The sequence below is a fragment of the Sinocyclocheilus grahami genome, unplaced genomic scaffold (assembly GCF_001515645.1).
Source record: "Sinocyclocheilus grahami isolate Dianchi unplaced genomic scaffold, SAMN03320097.WGS_v1.1 scaffold215.1, whole genome shotgun sequence".
Taxonomy (NCBI): domain Eukaryota; kingdom Metazoa; phylum Chordata; class Actinopteri; order Cypriniformes; family Cyprinidae; genus Sinocyclocheilus; species Sinocyclocheilus grahami.
The window spans coordinates 1134255-1160654 of record NW_015505394.1 but is presented as its reverse complement, the minus strand read 5'-3'; the positions used below and the strand labels follow the sequence as shown (position 1 = coordinate 1160654).

Below are 26400 nucleotides of genomic sequence, written 5' to 3'. Positions count from 1 at the left end.
CGCACCAATCAGAGCGTCGCGTTGAGCTGTTGCGCAGTCTGTCGCGTGCTGTGCGCTCGGAGGATGCGCGCTTGTTTGGGATGCTCGCAATAGTTCAGGACAGAAACAGACACACCACGAAAACGAAAGGCGCGACTCTCCTGAGCACTGGAGCAACATCCTCTACTGCCCCCCGGTCATGTCCGTCCATTCTGAGCTCTGCCATAGATGATTATTAAGGTAAGTTCTGTTGAATAAATTAGATAAAGACACTTACTGGGGCTTTGTAGTGCTGTGCCACTATTGCCACTATATCTGTCAGGAACGAATACGCTCTTGACAACTTCTTTGTGTATGTTGTTATAAACCGCAGAATGAAATGAACTCATTATACGTTTGCAAGTGTTTAGCTGTGTTTGTACTGTTACCTCACAGAGTCGCACCTGTTGCCAGTCGCATGTGCAGTTCAGTCTGTGCTTTACACAAGTTATTAACGAGCCGCTCAACCTCAGGTAGGTCTGTAGGAGTCTATGAAAGCTAAAAAATTAGACATTTTCACCCTACACAGGAAAAAGGGCAGTTATTTCTCCTGGCGTTGATTCTAAAAATTGTTGAAATCATATGTAGCCAGTAGTCATATTACTAACTTAAATTTAGTGTATTTAGATGTTACCACATTTTAAGTTACCTCACAGGTTAGAGTGGGTATTTCCAGCATCCCCCCTTAGAGGTACCCTTCGAAAGCAATGATGGCCTGAGATACCCCCCAGTCAGCTTTGACACTCACTGCTTGCCTTTTAATCTTTTATAAATTCATAGATGGAAACCTAGATAGATCGAAGTATCTTTTTTCAGTCCACCCAACTGATTCTCTATGTGTTCTAATGTGATCTAACAATGATTGTAATCAGATTTCATAACTGAAACTACAATGTGAAAATCAGCAGTTGTTAACTTCAGCTGATCTGACTATTAAGAACAACATTCTTTGCCATAACCTAATGTACTCAGGTTGATTCAGTCAAATGTATAGGCTATTGTTTTGACTGTGAATCAGATAATTTACCTTTTGAAGCACATTATTAACATATTTTACAGAATAAAAATATATTGCCTGGCACACACAAATTATTTGTAGGTGCATGGAATGAAAGTATGACATAAACTAGTAAAAACACCAGTTTGAGGGTAGTAGATTGGCTGAAATGCTGAATTTATAAATGCAGGATTTAAATATTTTTAACTAGGAAACTTTACAGCACAACCCCCTCAATACTCTTGAATGTCTCATTAGTTTTTTTTTTGTTAAGTTATAGTTTTATTATTTTTCATATAATTTCTGCTATTGTCCACTGAATTGACACTGCTTTCGGCTAGTCTATACTCTATAGATCATCTCATAAAGTGGCCTGTTAAAAATTTCTGTAGCAGAGTAATACTTAGAGTCTTGGATTACATGAAAGTCACGATTGTCTGGTGGAAGTCTGTGTGCGGTCAAAGTGGAGCTGATTAAACGGTAACCCGTCTAGCTCAGAAAAGGTGTTGTCTTTCGAAATGGAAAAAAGAAACAGAATATTTAGTTACAATCCTTGGTGCGGTCAGCGAGTAACGTGGGTAAACATGTCTGCAGGGAGACTGCACACATGATTGTGTCGTGGTGAGGATGATAATGCTGATGAGAATGCTGGAGGTTGAGCAGAAGTGTTTCTGTCCTGAAGACTGTCTCTTACAGTGAAAAGTGTGGATAAATGAGTGTGAGTTCACGTGACGGAAGATTCATGCAAGAGAAAGTAACTCATTGATCCTATCCAGTTACGTTAACATCCACCAGTCCCAGAATTTGCATTCCTAACTGTACACTGTTTTCCAGTGTTGTATTTCAACACTCTTGTGTCTCAAAAATTCCTACAGAGCAATCACTTGGAAATGCAAGCACAACAGACACTATCCAATAGCAGCATCTCCCACATGGGCACATGCACACACACACACACACACACACACACGTTAGTGGTTAACCTCCCTGGGATGGAGGGCCACCTCTAAACGGTAAAGTATCCGTGAAGTTCTGTAAGAGACAGAAACATGAGACTCGGCTTGAGTCCAGTATGGCAGACCATCTTTACAGCAGCACGTTGACATACACCATATAGATGCTGAGTCAAAGATGTGCATATGTTCAAAGCCAGCACATCTGTTTTCAACACTTAATAATGTGAAATGTTTCTTGAGCACCAAATCATGTTATACTGAAGACTGGAATAATGGTTGCTGAAAATTCAGCTTTGCCACAGAAATAAATCACATTTTAAATCAAGTAAAATAGGAAGCAGTCATTTCAAATTATAAAAAACATGTTTTTACAGTATTTTTTTATTAAAATATGTGCAGATTTGGTAAACGTGCAAGACATTTCCTTCAAAAAGTAATCCAGCAACACTTTATTAATATTTATTTATAAACACTTTAAACATTTTAAACCAATGCATTTGGGCACACAGGCTTTCATCAGATTTAGAAGAATAATAAATAAACCCTTTAAATAAATAAATCCTTTAAATTCAAACTTTAATAAACTTTCAAGAACAGAAAAACACAAAAACCTTCCTTCTTTTCTTGATATGGTCTTTTTTCTTCTAGTAGATAGTTGTATGAGTTTTACCTCCTTGGTTGGTTTGAACTTTAGTTTTTATTTTCACTCACTTTCTTTCAACGATGAAAACTGTGTTTTGTGTTTTAGCACAAAAGGTTTGTGTTATTAAATGCATTTGAACAAAGTGTTGCTGGTTTACTCTTGTCTGCAAATGTTTTGCTACTTCCATGCACTACTAATCCAGTCCATTCTCTCTCTTTCCGTCTTTCCCACTCACTTGCACACACTCCTTATTTCTCTGTGCTTAGGCTGGTAAATAGGATGTAGTTTAAGTAGCCCTGAGCACGCAGCCAGACAGGTGTTTTTTCTGCTCTTTGGACAGGTAATGCAGTGTTTGCATTGCCTGCAGAATGTGATACTCTGGGAGTGAGGTAAGAGTGAAATGGAGCTCTTTAGAGTACATTGGCACAGGAGGAAATATAGACAGAAGGGTTGAGCTAGTATAAATGAGAGGACATCAATGGTGGTTCAGCTCACATAATACAATCAAATACCTAACAAATATAAATGAAACATTTGGTTTTCTGTGATGGAATGTGTACTGTGATTCACCATGCTTGTTGTTGTGGGAAAAAGTGTGTGTGTGTGTGTGTGTGACGGATGCTATAGTCTTTATATAGAATCATGCTCCTCCTATAGGTGTGATTGTCAGAAAGAGTGTTATGTTATTCAATTTCAGTTATCACATCTGTCTGTAATGGGATTTTTACCGCTATCACCTGATACTGGACATTTAATTGTTTCCGCCTACGTTAAGGTATACAGCATTATCCAGCACTAACTTAAAGGGATGGCGATACATTATGGCAAAGATTTAACCCTTAAACAGCTATTTGCTTTTACACCGCATGTGAACATGTAATGATAGCAGAGCTGTGGAAAAAGTTAATTTCTTGAAACAAATTATTTTTAATGCTACTTGGAAATGTGCTTTAACAAACTGTCTTATTTAACACCCAACTAATCATTCAAATCCATTGGTTATAACTCTTTGAGTTCTGTTCTGAATCTAACCACCATCTAAAAGTGCTCCCCACATTATCATTATGAGCACTTACAGAAAATATTTTAAAGAGACTATTTATCCATCTTTTATACTGTGCACTAAATTTACTTGTAGCATTTAAACTATGTGTTATATATTTGTAATATTGACTATTTATTTGTTATTGTCCGTAACATTAACAACCTATCATACTAGCCAGTATTTCAGCATACTGATAATACTTTATATTTTGTAATATAAGACCTGAGAAGAACAAGAATTCATATGCAAATAATTATGCTAGTCATGCTTAAATAAAATGTTAAATAAATGTTCTTAGTAATTCATTGAAATAAGTCTCTTATGCTCAGCAAGGCTGCATGTATTTGATAGAACAGTAATATTGTATAGTATTGTTTCAATTTAAAACAACTGTTTTCTATTTTAATATATTTTGAAATGTAATCTATGCCTGTAATGGTAAAGGTGCATTTTCAGCAGCCTTTACTTTAAGTGCTTTACCTTAAGTGTCACATATTCTCCTTCATATTCTTGCTTGTTACATTTTTCATTTTTTTTATCTGCAAATACAGACAACTTGGATTGCAAGCTTTTTGCAGGCTACAGTTTTTGTCCGAAATAAATCCATTCTCATGCAAGAAAGCCTGTCTCTCGTGTGATCTTACGTTATTACCCGTATCAATTATCACATGTATTTGGTTGTAATAAGTGACCCCCTGTCGCCTGATTCGTCGTGTGCACATAACAGCAACTAGATGCAACCCCAGACAGTCGTGCAGTGTGAGAAAAGCAGAGACTCAACAACTTTGAAAATCGTGCAATGTGTGCCCGGCATAATATGCTGGTTTGGTGCTCAAGAAGCATTTCTTCTTGTTGTTATTATTATTATTATTATTATTATTATTATTATTATTATTATTATCAATGCTGAAAATGGTTGTGCTGCTTAATATTTTTGTGGAAATAAAATATTAGAAAAATATTTCAGAGTTCTTTGATGATTAGAAAGTTCAAATGAACAGTATTTATATGAAATTAATTTTTTTCTAACAATGAAAAAAAATGTACTGTCATTTTTGATTAATTTAATGCATCCTTGCTGAATAAAAGTATCAAAAAAGTATTTTTTATTTTTTTTTATCTTACAAACCCCAAACTTTTTAACTGTAGTATACCTGTACTCTACATTTCATCATTCTATGTTTCCAATGTATTAATATGTGTATATGACATGCAGGTTGTTGTTCACTACATTTTCTTTGGTGTGCTTCTACCACAGCTTCCTACACAGGCACACTCTTGACAGAGTGGGATGAGAATGAAATAATGCGGGTCCTGAGCTGAAGCTCTGTAGCTGCTGCTGAAGTATTGCCATTGCTTTGGCTCTCACTCAGAGCTCTACCTAAATCTTGCCTCTTGAGGTTACCTGAGTCCATCCACCGCAAAATACCACCCCATGAGGCACTAGTAAGTCATTTGAGATTGTTTTGACTTGAGCTGCCTCAACCGCATTTACATATTCTGTGTTTCATTGAAGAATTTGAGTGGAAATCAAAATGTCAATAGCAAATGCCATCTTAACCAAATGGTCAACAGCTCCTGTCTAGGTGTGCATGAATCTCAGCCTAGAACCGCAGTCAACGTTCACTAAAAAGTGTCATCCCACCACAAATGTTTTGTATTATTTATTATTCCAGTCTTTCCAAACTGCCAGTCTAGAAGTTTATGTTCATGTGTATTGGTCAGACATAGTGTGATTTAGACCGCATTTGTCTGAGCATGAGTGTGTATCTGGTGTGTGAGTGCTGTGCTAAATATTGCATAACGGCAGTGTCGTGATGAGTGGCGGGTGAAGTTGAGACTGCAGATCCTTCTAGAGTAACGCTGGCTAGGATGAGGGGCCACCGTAACACACACCACAAGACCTGAGCTCTCAGCCTTCCTGCTGCAGTCTGATCAGTGTGTATGTATGTGTGTCTCTCTCAGTCTAATACAGTCTGGTTTATTTGTCTATGTATGTGTGAGCATGTATGCTTGTCTCACATGTGCAAGTCTGTTGATCTGCTTCGTCTTTGTCTTATGTTAGATCTGTGAAGTGATCTGCTGGTCTCGGTTTGGTTCGTCCCACTTATAGAGGACCATGTAATATGCAACATGCAAAACTGCAGCAGGTCAATCACGTGATTCCAGGTCAAATGATCAAGCACAGTTTCCGATCCGAACACTTGATCTAAATATGTCATTAGTTAACCACCTGATCTTAGATCGATCTGCAACAGGTTAATTATTTAATGCATGGATGGAGACAATGAAATCAAGAGTTGAGTTTCTCAATGCAAATGCCCATGTTAGTGTGTCAGTCACTTGCACCGTCTGTGTGCATGTGCCCTGTTGAGTGTGTACACATGACTGTGCGTGGTTCTGTTTAAAATACCAGGTCAGACAGCAAATGTTTGTATAAAAAATTTTATTTGGTTAAAAAAATCTTTCTTCTGCTACAACCAAAAATAAATAAATAAAATAACTTACAAGCTGATGTCATATTTAACATGCATCATCATCAGCATCCATTGTATTGATTCAAAATTGCTTAAAAGTGACAGTAAAGACATTTATATTGTCACAAAATATTTTTATTTCAAACAAATGCTTTTGCACTCGTATCAGGTTTTCCACAAAAATATTAAGCAGCACAAATGTTTTCAATATTGATAGTAATAAAAAATGCTTGAGCACCAAATCAGCATACTGGCCCCAGATTGTTTAATGCTACTGTGAACATAATTTACATTTTATGTGGCACATTGTACTTTGTTGTAATTTGGTAAGGTGTTACAGGTCTAGTTTAGTGTGTTTAATGACAGCTATATATGAAGTTGGTGATAATTAGAGGTGTGTGTGTGTGTGCTGGTGGTGAGTAGAGAATGGAGAAAAGAGAGGGCAATGTACTGAGATTATGGTGTATTGATACTGAAAGCAGATCTCTGATCACAGTGTGAGTGTGTGTGTGTGAGTGTGTTTACCTCATTGGCAGGTGTTCCTTGGAGACAGATGGAACACTGTTCTAGTACTGACTTTTAAAAGACTGGCTTAAATGTTTTTTTTTGTTTTTGGGACACACATGGACAGTCAAATAAAGTTGACTGGCTATGCTTAAGTGCTATTGTGATTTATTGATGTTATGGGAGAATTCTGTGACCGATTTAAGGGTTCATTATTGACTAAACTAATTTGTTAAAGCATTAGAATGCTGGCAGACTTTTACAGTATCTTTGAATCTTTCTGGACTGATCCAAAATATCATAAATACTAGAGAAATAAAAAATAACTGTGCATAAAATTAGTTTGCATTTAGTTCATTAGTTGTGTGTTTGGATTTGTATTGTTTGTGTAAGTGTTTATAAAGGACAGCATTGTGGTGTTAATACTATGGTGAGGTACAGTATACAGTATATCATGCTTTCTATGAGTGTTTGTGTTTGTGGCTGCTTTACACAACTCTAGGTCAATTGTTTCACGTTTTCCTTCCACTATTACGTAGTCAAGTGCGTGTGAGTGTGTGTAATCAGTATTGGATGGCAAATACGATAGAGCCTCCTAGAGAGAGAAAGAAGGTGTTAAAGCACACTCACTCTCATAAATGCCTCTCAATCCACAGGGCAGCAGCAGCTCAGTAGTTGTCAGTGTGGCTAAGAATTGAAAATGAATTCATGGAATCTTGAAGATTTATTGAAGATTAGATGGATGTTGACTAAACTCACTAATATTGAAAAATGAAGTTAAACTTAATTGTTTTTTAACCTAAGAGTGGTGCCAACATTACAATCATTATTAAATTAATTAAAGGGGTCCTATTAGGCTCTTTTACAAAGTCTTGATTTTGTTTTGGGGGTGTACTAGAACAGGCTCTCATACTAGGTTGTTCGAAAAACACATTATTTTTCACATATTTTACATGATTACAACACCTCTCTCCCCAGTCTGGCATGAACGACTCGAATAGTTCCTGTATCAAATGAAGGCCCGCCTTCTGAAATACGAAATATGCTGTGATTGGTTAGCTGGGCCAGTGTGTGTTGTAATTGGCAGCGCTCGGCGCCCGGTCGGGAAATGTCACGTGTAAATATTGCGTCAAAATCAAATCAATTTGAGCGCGATTTAAACCCGGATGATTGTAACCACTCTACGTTCATCTGCCTTGGGAAAGCTAGCGTGTCTCCGACATTGTGATAACATTCGTTGCCTTCTCTAGTGCAGCTCAACCAGGTCTCGTCCCATTCGTCGGTATTTGTGATTTCACAAATCCAGGAAAATATGCGTTGTAGTCCAAACAAGTCGTTCGTTGTAGTTTTTGAAAAGTGATTTCTGTTCAGTAAAATATCTCCTTTTGAAGTGGACTTTGAGCTTTGTAATTTTGCAGATCTTTTTTATGCTCAATCAGCAACATTACAAACTAACTAAAATTGAAAAAGTGAAAAAGCATAATAGGACCCCTTTAATTTTTATCATTTTAAGTAGTTAGTTATTAAATGTTTATTGTAGCAAATCAGCTGAAAATGAGGCATTTAGTAAAATTGTGGATGTTTCCTCTCCTTTCACTTTACCTAACCGTCCTCTTCATTTTACTTTGTCTCTCTCACGTTTCCTAGAACAGATCCTCTCCTTTCTCCGTCTATCTCCCTCTCTGTCTCCCTCTGTCACTTTCTCTCTCTGGTGGTGGTAATCTTAACCACTAAAAGGTGCTAACTCCTATTAAGCTGTCAGAGCTCTGTGTGTAAGCCAATCCGGCCAATCACTTATCAGCGGCACTGACAGACTGAAACAGTGTCATCGTGGTAATCGGAGACATTTCTGTTTCAGCACACACACACTTACCTGCACACAAACATACACACGCATAACTGTAAGGGATTAAATGTATACATGCTCACTTAGACACATACACAATCAAACACATGCAACGTCACCCAACATCTACAAAAACATACAAGACACTTTCATACACGCAGGTTATTTTTGAACAGTGGTGTAGAGTAGCACAGTAAAGCTGAGGTCCAGGTAACCATAGTGCAGCCTAGAAAGTGAAATATGACCACATAGTTCAGTCCAGCACGTCACTCTCAATCTCTACCACACACCACACAGGTGACGGGTGACATGAAGAAACGATTAGAGGAAAATAAGAAAGGCAGAAATTAAGATAAAATTAATTAATGTATAAACGGATGTGTTATGTTATAATGTGTTAACATTATAAATGTCTTTGTCACTTTTGATCAATTAAAAGCATACTGCCCCCCAGTGTGTTTATCTTCATTTCTGAATATTACTGCCTGTTTCTCTCTTTCTCTGTTTGCATTTAAAGGGGTCATCGGATGCCCATTTCTCACAAGTTGATATGATTCTTTAGGGTCTTAATGAAAAGTCTGTAACATAATTTGGTTAAAATTTCTTAATGGTAGTGTAAAAAACACCTTTTTTACCCTGTCAAAATCAGCTCTTTTCAGAGCAAACCGTTTTGTAACATTTTCCTTTAAATGTTAATGTGCTCTGCTGACCCTGCCCCTCTCTTCCGAGCCGCTCTCTGAGGGACTGTTTACTTTGGCTGCATTCATCGTGAAATTAGCACATTATTAGGAAAGGCAATTTGCAAAGATTCATTAAAAAACCTTATACTCACTTCTTTTGTAGGTGAAGCTGAATCACAAATGATTCGCGTGAACATAGACGCATTTATGTAGTTCGGGGGCGCATTCCCTTCAAAAACAATGTAATCCACTTCGTCTTCAGCGGCTCAGATGTCGGGAGTAAATGACCACAGCTATGCTCATTATTACATCCAACAACAGAACACCTCAATCGCTTAGGAGTCATTCTTGTCTACATCTGCTCCGGCGGTGAAACAATGGCGGACTGATGACAGCTCACTCAGGGCGGGTCTGAGGTAAGACGCCAGTCCAGTCTGTGCTGAAACGCTATTGTGGGAGGGGCCTGTCTGTGTGACGTCACACTGACAGGCATCTGAGATCGGCTCGATTTGAGAGAAGGGTAAAGATTTTAGTAGATAAAAAAAAACACTGGGTGGATTTGTATCATTATAGGGTGGTTGTGTACACACACTGCCAACACACATTACAGTTCAAACAACTTGTAAAAGTGCATGTAGCATCCTATGACCCCTTTAAGTTACTTTTTATAGTAATTTTTATATAAAAGACGTTTCTTTTGCTGCTTTGCAACCATTGGGATTTCCCGTAGTTAATAGTTTATAAATCATTTACTTATTTAAAGCTGAAAGCATGATGTGTGTTTATGTTTTTCTTTCATTTTAATGGTGCCACTGCTGCCAGTCCAGCTGTAGTATTTGTCTCATGGATCCATTAGGTTGGACTACCTGTGTCCAGCGCGGGCCAGGCATGACTTATGAACCACTGATAAGACCTATCGTTTAGATTAGGATTGAGATGGCCTCACACACTCAACCACATTGTTATTCACGTGGTATCCACATATAGACATTGAGCCTTATTAAAAAAACACAAGCAGAATTTCTTTATAAATAATTTGTAAAACCAGTCTTATGTTAATTGTTGCACTATATAACAAAAATGCACACACACTTTTTGTTTGACTGAGCATGCTTTGTATAAAAATAACACCACTCTCCTTTTCTCTCTGTCAATCTTCCAACCACAAGAGGAGAGCCATTCTGGTCGCCATATCTGGTCATGGCTCCTCTTCTACTCTTCCACCTTCTCCTCCTTCTCCTTCACTCTCCACAGGTATGTGCGGGTGAAGGTGCTCATGGGAACAGCAACAGTAGTGCAGATGGCCCCAAAAGATCCTGTTTTGAGAAAGTCACATGTCAACCAGGGATTTTGCTTCCTGTGTGGCTGCCACGTGACCCCTCACTGGCAATGCAGGCACTGAGAGCAGTGATCTACTTTGCATTTCTTCTCTACATGTTCCTGGGTGTGTCCATCATTGCTGATCGCTTCATGGCTGCCATCGAGGTCATCACCTCACAGGTGCACAGCAGCACAAAATAAACACAACAAAAAGTCCATTAATTAATGTAGTATATATATACTGTATATATATATATATATATATATATATATATATATATATATATATATATATACACACACACAAAACATTCTACATGCATATCAAGGCTATATTTATTTGATGAACAATAAAGTAAACACATGATCCTTCAGAAAGTATTCTAATATGCTGATTTGTTTAAGAAACATTTCTTATTATTTTCCATGTTGAAAACAGTTGTGCTGCTTAATATTTTTGTGTAAATTGTGTTACATTTACAGGAGTCTTTAATGAATAGAAAAGTTTTTTTGAAATAGAAATGTTTTTGTAACATTATAAATGTCTTTACTGTCATTTTTGGTCAATTTAATGCATCCTTGCTGAATGAAAGTATTAATGTCTTTAAAAACAAATAAGATTTAATGCATTGTTATTAAAACAATTTCATTAATTTCATATATTTTCCAGCTAAAAAGACTATTATATTGTGATTACATACTTTTATCACGATAAAGATGACTTCTAGCTTGATATCATATTGGTGGGCTCTATGACAAAAATATATTTTTTTAAATACTTGATGTGTCATATAGGAGAAGGAGGTAACTGTGACAGGTGCAAATGGAGAAAAGACGGTAATGAAAGTAAGAGTCTGGAATGAAACTATCTCCAACCTCACTCTGATGGCTCTGGGTTCATCGGCCCCTGAGATCCTGCTGTCAATAATAGAGGTATGCACACATTTTCAAAACAAACCAGCAACTCTCATCACTCAGTAGTTTTGCACAAAAGACGTGAAGGCCTAGTTGTTGCTGTTTTTTTTCAGGTTAATTATTAAACGACTGACAGACACACTCACCTTATCACAGTGATGACTTCAGCTGCTATTCATCCATGTATAAACATAATTTAACTCAATGTGGTTTGACACAGGGGTCGGTCAACTTAAATATTTCAGCTGGCAGACAGGGATCATTTTACTTCTCCAGAATTGCTTCTGGAGAATTAAGAAATGGTTCCCCAGAAATGTCTAATTTTTACAAGAATTTAATCTTTCCTAAAACCTTAAAAAATAAAGCAACCTGCAGAGTAGTACAAATCATACTACTGTACATACCATAGCTCCAAAAGTAGAACATTCTTTGTAGAATGTTCTCACCAAAGGTAACATTTCGAGCCATGGTTCTTCACTTCATCAGACAAGGACCTTTTTTTTTTTTACCTGAAGTGTATGTGTCATACTTTAAAATATATTGTATATTAAATTATACATTATTACTTGCTTTGGACACATAGCGGCCCCTGAGATCCTGCTGTCAATAATAGAGGTATGCACACATTTTCAAAACAAACCAGCAACTCTCATCACTCAGTAGTTTTGCACAAAAGACGTGAAGGCCTAGTTGTTGCTGTTTTTTTTCAGGTTAATTATTAAACGACTGACAGACACACTCACCTTATCACAGTGATGACTTCAGCTGCTATTCATCCATGTATAAACATAATTTAACTCAATGTGGTTTGACACAGGGGTCGGTCAACTTAAATATTTCAGCTGGCAGACAGGGCTCATTTTACTTCTCCAGAATTGCTTCTGGAGAATTAAGAAATGGTTCCCCAGAAATGTCTAATTTTTACAAGAATTTAATCTTTCCTAAAACCTTAAAAAATAAAGCAACCTGCAGAGTAGTACAAATCATACTACTGTACATACCATAGCTCCAAAAGTAGAACATTCTTTGTAGAATGTTCTCACCAAAGGTAACATTTCGAGCCATGGTTCTTCACTTCATCAGACAAGGACCTTTTTTTTTTTTTTTACACCTGAAGTGTATGTGTCATACTTTAAAATATATTGTATATTAAATTATACATTATTACTTGCTTTGGACACATAGTAGTATTGTTTTCTGCTCTGTCTGTGTGTGACAGGTGTGTGGACATGGTTTTGAGTCAGGAGAACTGGGTCCTGGCACCATAGTCGGCAGTGCTGCATTTAACATGTTTGTGATAATCGGAGTGTGTGTGTGCGTGATACCTGATGGAGAGGTGAGGAAGATTAAACATCTCAGAGTCTTCTTTATTACTGCATTCTGGAGCATCTTCGCCTATATCTGGCTCTACCTCATCCTTGCAGTCATAAGCCCTGGCATTGTACAGGTATGTGTATGTGTGTGTGTAAGCAGAACATGTTTATAAAATGTGGATGTAGATGTTTATATGTGTGTGTTGGTAAATGTCTTGCCTAATTGAATTAACTTCTTTTATTGTGTGTGTGTGAGGTCTGGGAGGCTCTGGTCACTCTTTTCTTCTTCCCTGTGTGTGTCATAATGGCTTGGATCGCTGATCGGCGCCTGCTCTTTTACAAGTACTTGCACAAGCGTTACCGTGCCAATAAACGTCATGGTATCATTGTGGAGATCGAGGGTGACCTAGCACCCAGAGGCATTGATGCCATCATGGGAGAAAAATATCAAAACAGCACCACTAGTGTCAATATGGAGAACACCAAAGAACCCGAACAGGACAGAGAGGAGGTGAGAGAGCAAATCAAAACAGAGAGAAAAAAATCTTAATGAGTTTCTTCTATGAGTGAAATTGTGGTGAATGTTCTTGTGTTCCAGTGGATTCCAGGTCCTTCAGGGATTCTTGTTGGACAACTGGTCAAATATCTTTGTATAATGATTTGCAAATTAGTTTTTTTTTAATGATTCATACTTTTTATTTTCTTCAATGGGCAAAACAATACATTTCATTTACAGATTATTAAGGCCCCGTGTCCACCAAAGCGTTTTTAGCCAGCTGAAAACGTCAGACGCTCTGCTGAAAATGCCAAGCTGTGAGCGTTTGAGAGCGCTTCTGCAGCGCAGTGTTTTTTTCAGTTGAGATGCTTTGGTTGCTATGATAATGAATATCGGCAGAAATAATGTGGCAGAAGCATTGTGAATTAAATGTTGCAAGCATTATTTTTCACATCAATATTCATAGTAGAAAAACGTGGCGCTCCCATTGAAAACAATTGCAAAAATACGCCAGCCTCGGGGAAAAAACGCTTTGGTGGACACGTGGCCTAAGTGCTTTGTCAAACGCCTTCCCCCTAACCCACCCAAACAACGTGTCAGTCACAATTTTATGTAGATTGCTAGCATAAATCCAATAAACACAAATAAATGCAATAAACTTAAAATAAAAACAAAACAAAAAGCACAGAACAACACAGAATTAATTATTTACACTCTTACAATGTGTCTCACCACCAGGACGTAACCCTTCATCCCCAAGAAACGTCAAATATTTACTCTCTGTCATAAGCATCCATTTTTTCAAGTAATCTGTACAACATTTTTTCATACGCTGCCACCATCCCAATGATTTGCAAATGTATATATTTGACTGTTGTCCCTGGCAACCAATCACCTACATTGTGACAGTTATATATTTTTATTCAAAACTTTTTGGTCAGTAAGATTTTTTTTCTTTGAAAGAATTAGTATTTCTATTCAGCAAGGATGCATTGAATTTATCAAACGTGACAGTAAAAAAATTCATAATATTACAAATATTTCTAATAAATGTTGTTCTTTTGAACTCTCTATTCATCAGAACTGTTTTCAACATTAAAAATAATAAGAAATGTTTCTGGAGCACCAAATTAACCTTTTTGGAATCATGTGACACTGAAGACTAGAGTAATGATGCTAAAAACCAGCTTTGCCATCACAGGAATACATTACATTTTAAAATATATTAAAATAGAAACCAATTATTTTAAATTGTAATAATATTTCACATTATTACAGATTTTTTTATTGTATTTTTGATCAAATAAATGCATCCTTGATAAGCATAAGAGACTTTCAATATAGTAATTTTTAGAATAGTTATAGGACTAGTCATATAGTAAGAAGGATAATGTACAGTCACTCTTTTACAAACCTAATCACTCTAACAAAGTTTGTTTTACAATAAAGACCGACTGGATGTCATTTCTCACATATGAAGATGTTGAACAGGAAATTGAAATGAAACATTTTTGGAGGTTACCATGACTGTCTGTGGTTATAGGTGATCCGCATGCTTAAGGAACTGAGAGAGAAGCATCCAGATAAAGACCTGGATCAGCTGATTGAGATGGCAAACTACACCACCATGCAGAAGCAGCATAAAAGCCGGGCCTTTTACCGAGTGCAGGCAACACGCATGATGATCGGTGCTGGCAATGTACTAAAGAAACATGCAGCAGCTGAACAGGCAAAACGAGCAGCTGGAGATTCAGCGGAGAATGACCTGGCCACCTGTTCTCACATCGCTTTTGAGCAGGCACAGTATCAGTGCAGTGAGAACTGTGGGAGCATCAGTCTATGGGTCTGCTTACAGGGGGGAACCGGCACCAGAACCTTCCACGTCGATTACAGGACAGAGAATGGGTCAGCCAGTTCTGGGGCAGATTATGAGTATTGTGAGGGAACATTTATATTTCAGCCTGGAGAGACACGCAAAGAAATAAAGGTGAGAGAAACACAAAATGGTGATGTCTGATCCATGAACAGAATGTGCTTTTGAAATACTTCAAATCAATACAGTCTGCAGAGTAAGTCATTGTGTTATTTTGTTCGGTCGTATTTGACTCACATTAAAAATGAATCAGTTCTTTCTAAGTTAACACACAAATTGATATAATCCAAAACAGCAATAAACAGAAAATGTTGCTAAAATAACAATTTAAATAATTAACATGATGACTGATGATGAAAAAAAATCTGATTAAAAGAAACAGCTTGGTAAATGAATGATTCAAATGTAGCATGTAAAAACTAAATATATATATTTGTAATTAATACAAGGATGCATTAAATTGGTCAATAGTGACAATCAAGACTTTTATAATATGAAATAAGTATATTTAAATTAAATGCTGTTCTTTTGAACGTGAAATATTAAGCAGCACAACTGTTTTCAACATTGTTAATAATAAGAAATGTTTGTTGAGCATCAAATAAGCATATTAGAATGATTTGTGAAGTATCATGTGATACTGAAGACTGGATTAATGGCTGCTAAAAATTCTGCTTTGTATTCACAGGAATAAATTACATTTTAAAATATATTAAAATAGAAAATTTATTATTTAAAATTATTTAAAGTTATAATAATATTTTAGAATATTACTGTTTTCACTCTATTTTTGATCAAATACATGCAGCCTTGAAGTAAATAAGAGACCTTATTCAAAAACATTTTAAACGGTACTATATGTTTTTGAGTTGAATATGACTCTTAAGTTGCATGTGCATATTTTTTTATAGGTGGGCATTATCGATGATGATGTGTTTGAGGAAGATGAACACTTCTTTGTGCGTCTCTCAAACCTGCGAGAGTGTGAGGGCGGGACCAACACTGATGGTGCCCGACTGGTTGAACCCTTCGTAACCACCGTAACTATTTTGGATGATGACCATGCGGGAGTCTTCGCGTTTAGTCAGCGGGAGCTCTGCGTGGGTGAATGTTCAGGTGTGGTAGAGGTGCCTGTGAACCGGACATCAGGTGTGCGCGGGACTGTGATGATTCCATATCACACAGAGGATGGTTCTGCGCGCCAAGGAGTTGATTATGAGCACACACAAGGAGAGCTAGAGTTTACCAATGAGCAAACTAGGTAAAAGTTCACAATTTTAAATTCAAATTTTACCTTTACACACAAAATGTGAGCATGTTCTGTTTACTTCTTGGATACACACAAATAAATTCACTGCCAAATTCACATAAAATTTTAATTTATGTAAAAATTATTATAAGTTATATGTGTTAAAAATGTAGTGTATATACTCTTTAATGCATGAGTGCATGTGTGTTGTATTGATTGTGGAGTATTTTGGTAAGTATCTCAATAAGCAGTCTGACTGTAGCATTTTGTGACAGTGTATGTTGTTCAATGTATGTTGAAAATGTAGTGTATATACTCTTTAATGCATGAGTGCATGTGTGTTGTATTGATTGTGGAGTATTTTGGTAAGTATCTCAATAAGCAGTCTGACTGTAGCACTTAAAACCTGCAATTATGGGCCATTGTGGACCATTACAACCCATTAATACACTTCACTCTGTGTCGCAAGTTCAGTGACGCAGGTAGTGACGATTCTCTCCGGCCAATCAGTGATCAGCAGAGTTTACACGTCACGTTTTGGTAATGGTACGGTTCACTTGGAACCTCAACCGAGGTGGTACTGAAAAAGTACCAGGTACTGTACCCAGTGGAAAACCCCCCAAAAGTGAACTGTACCGTGCCGTACCATGCAGTGGAAAAGCGCCATAACATATGCAGTGCATTTATGATGTATAAGGTATTATAAGTTAACATACATTAACGTTCAAAAGGTTTTGTGTACATATCTTATGCTCACCAAGACTGCATGTATTTGACAGTAAACTTTAGACAGTAAAAGAGTAATGTGAAATATTATTACAATTTGAAATTACAGTTTTCTATATTTGTAATTTATTACTGTGATGCCAAAGCTAAATTTTCATCTATTACTACATTGCTGATTTGGTGTGCAAGATGCATTTCTTTTTATTGTTATCGATGTTGAAAGCAGTTGTGATGCTTAATATTTTTGTGGAAACCATGATGCACGTTTTCAAAAGAACAGCATTTATTTGAAACAGAAATATTTGTCACAATGTAAAAGTCTTTACTGTCACTTTTGATCAATTTAATGCATCCTTGCTGAATAAAATAATACATTTCTTTTAAAAAGTAATATTACTGACTTTTGAACGGTACTGTATGTCAGTTTATATATCATATAAGTCATGTTTTAAAATCTGATTTAATTACATTTTTCAAAATCCACAATAAGCATTATGAAAGACTTTTAGTTAAAAATGCAATACTCTGAAATATTATACTGAGCTGTAATTTTGTAATAACCTAATATTAAACCTCATTATACATAGCCATCACTCAGCATACAAACATCCTCTATTATTTCTCACTATGCCGTCACTTTTCATTTGCACCACTAGAGGTCTCTTCTACCCCAGTACTAGTTGCATACACCTATTTTTGTCACCTTAATGCTGTTTTCCTATAATCCCTGCCTAATACTTTCAGACCCCAACATGTTTGTGTACCACATCGTTTCTAATATGTTCTGTAGTCTTCCGTGTGGACTGTTGGGGTTTTGAACTTTGGACTGTTGGTTTGATGTGTACGCTGATGGATCCTACTCAGACGTCAAAGTTACTGTCAGTTTCAATTAGCTAATAATGGCTTCTGAGCAGCAAATGTTTATTTATTTTATTGTTAAAAATACATTTTAACCCAGGATTTATCCTGGGCTGAAAGGTTACATTGATGCCGGTCTCTGTATTCTCATACAAATTCAGTTTTAGTTCTTCAGTTCATTTGGAGATATTTTTAGTGCCACCGTTATATTATAAATGAGATCTTGTAGTTTAAAAGTATTTTGTTGAACAATTTGGCACAAATTCACATGAATATTTCAATTTAAAATTTTTGACAGTTGGAACCCACTTTTGACAGGATTTTATTTAGTAGGTTTTGTTTATTAGTTTAGTATGTGAATGTGAAATCTGTGCTGTCAGGTGTACAGTGAAGCTTCAGAGAGCACATGACAAAAAAAGGCCAAAATCATACCACACATATTCAGTCAAAGGCCACACACACACACATTATGGAAACGGAATAAATTGACCTTTATTGTTAAAACAAATTATATAAATCTCAATGCTCAATGCAGCAGTGGTTTGTGGAGAAGAAAGCATGTACACAACTGAACACTCGTCTCAGTTCGTCTGTGTGTGGGTTAATTATTTATGCACTGTGTTAAAGTATTCATGTAGGCCTAACTCTGATGTGATTTAAATGCTGAGGTCTCCTTTAATATTTAAGAGGTAAAACCTAGAGGAAATGATTATTTGTCCTTTGCTCTTTGTGTGTGTGTGTCTGCAGGAAGGCACTACAGGTGCGCATCATTAACATGCAGGAATATGAGAAGCAAGAAAATTTCTACGTTGTCCTTGAAGAACCCAAATGGCTCAAGAGAGGCATCTCAGGTCTGTGTGTTACTATTCTTTTTAATCATCACAGATGTTAGAGTATTTACATTTTTCTGTGTGGGAGATTTCTTTGAATGCTTGTGTATATTTTCATTTGTTAAGGCTATTGAGATTCCAATAGCCTCCTGCTCACCTCTCTCTCACACACACACACATATTTCTATGACCAGTGTTTAGTTTCAGATCAATAACAACAGCACAACAGGGGGACAAACTAGACATACGTCACTCACAGTAACTAGATCCAACTCACAGTCATAGCCAAAAGTTTTGGCAGTGACATCAATTTTGTGTTTTGCAAAGTTTGCTGCTTCAGTATTTATAGATTATTATGTTGCTGTGGTATACTGAAAAACAATGATAAGCATATCATAAGTTTTAAAGGCTTTTATTGGCAAACAATATAATGAGTCAATATTTACAGTGTTGACCCTTGTTCTTCATAACCTCTGCAATTTGCTCTGGCATGCTGGATATTAGCTTCTGGGCCAAATCCTGACTGATGGCGATCCATTCTTGCCTTATTAGTTCTCAGAGTTGATCACAATTTGTGGGTTTCTGCTTGTCCACTCTTTTGAGGACTGACCACAGGCTCTCTGTGGGATTGAGATCTGGGGAGGTGCCTGACCACGGATACAAAATCGTCAGCCCTAATGACGTCGTGAATATGCTAATTCGCGTATGACGTCATCTAGCGATATTTACCGACTTTTCAAGCTTGCTTTAGCTACTTTCAGTTGAAAGTTGTCAACACTGTGGTTCAAACGAAGCGAACCTCAGCGCCGTTTCCTTTACGTTATATTAGTTTATAATGCGTTAGCATTGTTGTTTTTTTCAATATCATAAGTGTAGACAGACAGACAGATAGATAGATAGATAGATAGATAGATAGATAGATAGATAGATAGAGTCACAAACTGTAAGTATAAAGTACTTGCAAATTTTTCAAATGATTTTTTCCAAGTTATTTTATGTTTATTTTGGAAATGGATCTTTACTATCCCCAATCAGGCTTATTATTTTGCATTTTGGGCTCATTTTGACCACAAAGTATGTGCTTTCTGCAAATGTAATTGAGCAAATGTAATCGTTTAGTTTATGCCACGGATACAAAATCGTCAGCCCTAATGACGTCGTGAATATGCTAATTCGCGTATGACGTCATCTAGCGATATTTACCGACTTTTCAAGCTTGCTTTAGCTACTTTCAGTTGAAAGTTGGCAACACTGTGGTTCAAACGAAGCGAACCTCAGCGCCGTTTCCTTTACGTTATATTAGTTTATAATGCGTTAGCATTGTTGTTTTTTTTCAATATCATAAGTGTAGACAGACAGACAGATAGATAGATAGATAGATAGATAGATAGATAGATAGATAGATAGAGTCACAAACTGTAAGTATAAAGTACTTGCAAATTTTTCAAATGATTTTTTCCAAGTTATTTTATGTTTATTTTGGAAATGGATCTTTACTATCCCCAATCAGGCTTATTATTTTGCATTTTGGGCTCATTTTGACCACAAAGTATGTGCTTTCTGCAAATGTAATTGAGCAAATGTAATCGTTTAGTTTATTATTCTTTTACATTATTCATATCAGAGTGGTGGCGGAAGTTTCAGTGTGCAAAACAATCCCACAACTTTATCATGCCTTGTTATAAAGTGCACACAAACAGTATTACTTTGTTTTAACATGTATAGTTAGTATGTGACTAGCTTGAAACCATTATCTCTTTTGGTAATTGATGATAATAGCGCTCTGCTCTCATCCAAATTCTTCATGGCTACAGTATCGGCGCGCGACTAGTAATCAGTATAGCTCGCAGCGCCCTCTGCTGGTGAGAGTAATCGTTTTGTTTTGAACGTGCTATAAAACGGGGACATTTCCAGGGACAGCTCCAGTCCGGGACAGGACACCGAAAGCCTGGACTGTCCCCGGAAAATGGGGACGTCTGGTCACCCTAAGATAGATAGATAAATAGATGGTTTCAAGAAAAATATGAAGCAGCACAACTGTTTTCAACATTACTAAGAAGAAATTCTTCTTAAGCACCAAAAGAGCATATTAGTATGGTTTCTGCCTTGATGAGCATAAGAGACATCTTTCAAAAACTTTAGAACTATAGCGTAGATACAGTTTATTCATTATTTGATTGACTGATTCCTTCATTGATTCATTTTCTACTTGCATGCTGCATATAGATCTGCTTTTGAATCAGGGTAAGATGATTCTACTAACTCTTTGTACATTTCTTTTGCAGTATATATGCAATTTTGTCTATAAATATTTATCCTTTTCTCTCCCTCCCTCCCCCAGCCACCCCTGGTCCGGAAGTGGAGGAGGCCAGAAGTATAGCAGAGAAAGGAAAGCCCATACTGGGAGAACACAACAAGTTAGAGGTTATTATAGAGGAGAGCATGGCTTTCAAGGTATACGCACAGGTCAAATGTATACATACAGGAACAAACTGCGGAAGCCGTAGGAGGACATGGATTATTATTATTTTTCTTTCTTGTTTTCTCATATCACGACTTAATTGTCTTGTAATCTCGACATAATAAAAGTTGTTTTCTTGTGATGTCCGACCCGTTATCCATCAGCAGCACTAACTGTAGACTAACCAAATGAAATAATAAAATACAAAAACATCATACGTTACTTTTGTTTTTGAGTAAATAAAGCAGTAATGATGTCATCAAATCACAAGTCTGTTTTGATCAGAAGCTGTCCTACATGTAATGGTCAGATGGTCAGCCTATCCTACAGGACTAATGAACATGACAAACAAATGATGTAATATAATTTTATTTCAAATGGTTAAGGAAAATAAAGTTGAATAAAAGGAACTAGAATAGTTATCTTCTACGTATATCTGAAGGCACTCCATCTGTTGTTAAACAGATGTTATGTTTTAAAAAATATGTTAAAAATGTTAATTACACAAATAAAAATGTTTAGCATACTGTCTCTGGAAAAAAATGAGCAGTGATTGATTAGACTATATTTATTCATTGACTTTATTATTAAGTGAAGCAAATGCTTTGTTGAAATATCCATAACAGTCAACGAGTTGCGATAATGAGAAAGCAACTTTTGTTATGTCAGGATCAAATGAAAAAAAAGAAAGATAAATAATAATAATCCATGGCCGCTTAGGGCTTTTGTAACATATACATTAACTGATGCCCAATTTAGTCTGTCTCATGCAGGCAGAAACCGTATAAGCTGTGATTCATTCCCTCTCATAGGTCCGACAGGGAATGGCCCCTAATGGAGTCTTAGATGCGGTAGTAGACCACTTGCCTCAGTGTGAAGTGTGTGTTGGGTTTGCCCTAAACCTCAGCCTTTAAACAATCTCTGACTGAATCACACCTAAATGCATGAAGATTGCAGAGGATTCAATTAAACCTCATTTCCTCATCACAAATCTCAACTTTCTGTTTTCGTTTGTTTATTATTTGAAAGCTTTCAAACTAAAGCTTTATACACAACCTACAGTAACCTATGATTTTTCAATTAAACAAAATGTGAATTTCGCTGAACAAGAACTGAGCATGAAGTTCTTTAGTGCAAATTATTCAAAAATACTGTCAATATTACAAACAGTGTGCCGACTTACTGAATGCTGTTTAATGGATATATTTCTCAATCACTGAGCTCCACTGTGGTGTACATATGTGTTTAGAATACAGTAGACCGCCTATTGAAGGATACCAATCTTGCGGACGTAATTGGCACACACTCCTGGAGAGAACAGTTCATCGAAGCTGTAACAGTCAGTGCAGGTAGAATCAAATCATTTCAATATTTATGCGTGTATATATGTGAAATGATTTATGCTGTGTTTGTGTGCGTAAAAACTCATAAGAGATTCTTTCGGGTGATGGTCATGTTTTATTTATACCTTTCTCTTTTACTCCCATTCCTTTCAGGAGAAGGTGATGAGGAAGGAGGGGAGCCTCAGCAACCATCGTGCTGTGATTATTTCATGCACGCAGTTACAGTGTTCTGGAAGATTCTGTTTGCGTTCATTCCACCCACAGAATACTGGAATGGTTGGGTTTGCTTTATTGTGTGCATTCTGGTCATTGGGCTGCTAACCGCCGTCATTGGAGATTTGGCATCTCATTTCGGCTGCACGGTGGGCCTCCGTGACACAGTCACTGCTGTAGTGTTCGTTGCCTTAGGAACCTCCATACCAGGTAAATCTTTATCATAGCTTGTGTGTCTGATTATATGACAAAAGCAACCAACTATCCTCTCCCCTTCCTCTTTTTTAGATACATTTGCAAGTAAGGTCGCTGCTAAACAGGATCAGTATGCAGATGCTTCGGTTGGAAATGTAACTGGTAGCAACGCTGTTAATGTTTTCCTGGGGATTGGTGTAGCGTGGTCCATTTCAGCCATTTACTGGGAGGTCAAAGGTCAGGTGTTTCACGTAGATCCCGGCTCCCTTGCATTCTCTGTCACACTCTTCACCATCTTCGCCTTTATCATCATCGGTGTGCTGATGCTACGACGGCAGCCATCGGTGGGCGGAGAGCTGGGCGGGCCCAAAACGCTAAAGGTTCTGACTTCACTATTGTTCCTTGGTTTGTGGCTTCTCTATATCACATTCTCCAGCCTAGAGGCCTACTGCCACATCACCGGCTTCTGAGGACAGACAGCGAAAGACAAAACAACCAGACTCAAATACAGATAAACACTTACACTAATGGCATTCAGATGAAATTAGTTATGTGAGAACTGAGCTATGAGAGAAATGCACAATGTACTGTATATTCCATGGTAGTATGTACATAAAGTAGATATCACATTCTGTATAAACAAACATACCTGAAATGACTGCACTGCTGTACAGCTGTTGTTCGGCTTCAAAGCACATTAGTAGTATTATGAACTTTTGACACCACCAGACCCTCAGTGGCATGGAGGACTTTTTTGACAGATGTCTGATATGTCATTTTATATGCTGACTCATGACCAGTAATTGATGCTAGCCCTCTCTCTGAGAGAAAAGGCACTTATGGCTCTCCATAGAAAGGACCAAAAACTCATTGACAAGTGAAACTGAACTTCTTTTGCCAGTTTCACTTAAGGATCATGTCAGACATTTTGGGACCTACCTTGTAAAGCTGATCAAATAAAGAAAGTATGTGATAATTATCATTATCATAATTCACATTAATATATTTACTCAGACAGATAATGAGTATGTTGTAGGCTGTCACTTCAGCATTTGAATTTAAGTAAAATCATTTATAAATTGAAATGTATGTTCTTATTGTGCTCTTGGTATGCTGATTGGAACATGTTGCTTTTAGAAATGAAAAATGAAATTACAGTTACAATTATTTTTGCTGTAATGTAGTAATGATCCCAGCAACACATTCCTTGAATCGTTCTCATTCACTTATAATTCCCTTCATTAAAGTCTATCCATTTCTAATAGACTAATTCTTTCTCCTTTTTTATATACAGTAAAAGGCAACAATGCACACTTTGAAGAATTTTCGAGGTGCTTAAATGCTTTAGTTACTTTTCCAGAGGAGGATGTAAGAATTATGAATGTTGTAAGATTACTACTAACTACACATAATCATGTGGGCATTATATCAAAACTCCAGCGGCTCACAATAGAGGAAAAATCTAGATGATCTTTGTTGTAATTTGTGAGAGACGCTTAGACGAGGTCTTCAACCACCGGGTCCCGACCCGCTACCGGGCCGTGGAAGAATTGCGCGTCGCAAGAACGTTCTGGGAAAAATCTGTTGACACTGTTATTTATTGCGTGTTAATGATTGTTCTTATTATTCAGTATTTTCGATTTATGCGATTGATATGGAGTAGCAATTTGACGATTTCATGTTAAATAAGTAAATGAAAGATCTTTTCTGCTCTGAGCTGTCACATAGTAGGGTCGATCTGTGATTCGCAGATTAATTAGCCAATTTACACGTTCAAGCTATTTTAAACCACAAGAATACGAAACGAAAGAGAGCTCAATTCGATACTCACGCGTTGTTCTCGCACACAATCAAACTGCGCGCACAAGCATATGGAGCTCCGGACGTCACGTGGCAGGCAGGGACAGCTGGGAGCGAATATGAAATGAATGGCTCCAGCATGAGTTTCAAGGCAACAGAGTTCACTGCGTACTTTAATTCAAAAGACATAGACCTGTACCTAGCAAAACTTAACAGATTAAGCATAACACATCCCTATAATGCCCCCGTGGTGCTTTTTAACGTGTAGCCTATCAATAAAGGAACGGATAGATTTCCTGACCTGCAGTATCCTGATATCTACAACTAACGTACCTAATCAACTTTCCCTCCTAACGTTACTCCGGGGACTCGTAGATATAATATGGGCTGCTTTTGGTGCTTGACACTTTTTTTATTGGTCATTTTGTGTGTTTTACGAATAAGAGTAAGAGAATAAGACTACAAGGTTACTTAAATGTAAAATGTTTTTTCTCTATTTTGCAATAAAAGACGGCTTCCCTTATTGATCACGTCTCGGGTAGATTGCATGTTTTCTTGCACGGCGGGATGTTGGACTCATGAAAAATAATCACGTAACGTTAGTTTGTATTTGCCTAAACTGATTTACTGAAGTCAAAACACGGATGGAATTGGCGGTAGCGCGAGCGACCAGCCAGCAGAGGATTCTGCAGCCTTCCACAAACAGTTATGTTCAGGATTTTCTGATTTATTAACGAATACTGTGCGAGGGGGCAAGAAACGGGCCAAGGGAGGTCACGTACGGGACACATAAATTAAGCCCAATATACCCGTGGGACGTCCCGGCTAATAGGGACGGTTGGCAACCCTAGCTTTCCCCTGCCTGTTTTGGCATCTTGGCACACAGCAGCTGTCCACCATGTTGAAATAGTAGGGCTAGAAATCGATTCCAAAAAGAATAGAAAAATCCGATAGTTGTGAGATAAAAGATTATTTTCATTTTTATATTTGTATTACCATTCGCCTCCCTCATGCTCGCTAAAAGTGATTAGAAGTCAGATTAGTTTCCTGATTCGGATAGATAGTTTTAAAGAAGCGGTTCCTAAAAACGGTTCAGAGGTTATTTTACGGTGCAACGACAGAGTGGGTCATGAGGTCATCGAGGGTCTTGATCTTATTACCATCTAAAATACTATTTTTTAAACATTTCTATCAGCCGCTGATCATTATAAAAGAAAACGTGACAAGCATAGATCAGTGGCCGAGAGCGCATCTGACTGACAGATAAACCACGAGCTCCATCAGTTCTGGTTATCAGTGGCGGCTCTGGGTTTTAAAATAGAGGAGGCACAGTAATTGTATTGGTCTGGGATCCCTGCCGATTATTATTATTATTATTATTTGCTTAACCACTTTAAAATGGCTTTATGGTTGCTTTTAGTCAGAAAACGTAAAGAAAACGACATACATACAGCAAGATAATATAACTTCTTCACTTACCTGGCCTATCACTTGAAGCAAACATCCATCCCTTCTTAAAGGTCTGTATTAAAAGAGAGCTGCATGTTGCGCCAAAGCCGACTGCTGTAGCCTATATCCAGCTTAGGCTGTTTTCCCTTTTTTAAATTTGTATATATACTGTTTGAATGACAGCTTGGTAAAT

At 37.2% G+C, this 26400-nt stretch overlaps 1 protein-coding gene across 1 annotated transcript; it reads left to right on the top strand.

Annotated features, from left to right (window-relative positions):
• Window positions 1-23904, top strand: LOC107596143 (sodium/calcium exchanger 2-like). Its single transcript, XM_016286807.1, has 15 exons — window positions 1-219; window positions 4918-5105; window positions 10336-10666; window positions 11282-11419; window positions 12621-12848; window positions 12971-13225; window positions 14754-15197; window positions 15995-16344; window positions 18664-18767; window positions 20973-20990; window positions 21088-21200; window positions 22020-22085; window positions 22457-22556; window positions 22704-22973; window positions 23052-23904. The coding sequence occupies exons 3-15, from the start codon at window positions 10367-10369 to the stop codon at window positions 23426-23428; spliced, it is 2763 nt and encodes a 920-aa protein (XP_016142293.1). The 5' UTR covers window positions 1-219; window positions 4918-5105; window positions 10336-10366; the 3' UTR covers window positions 23429-23904.
• The last annotated feature ends 2496 nt before the right edge of the window (window positions 23905-26400 follow it).

Coding starts and splice junctions, on each gene's coding strand:
- LOC107596143 (XM_016286807.1), top strand. CDS start 10,367: ATGGCTCCTCTTCTACTCTTCCACCTTCTCCTCCTTCTCCTTCACTCT. Junction 10,667..11,281: donor TCGAGGTCATCACCTCACAG/GTGCACAGCAGC, acceptor TGTGTCATATAG/GAGAAGGAGGTAACTGTGAC. Junction 15,198..15,994: donor AGACACGCAAAGAAATAAAG/GTGAGAGAAACA, acceptor ATTTTTTTATAG/GTGGGCATTATCGATGATGA.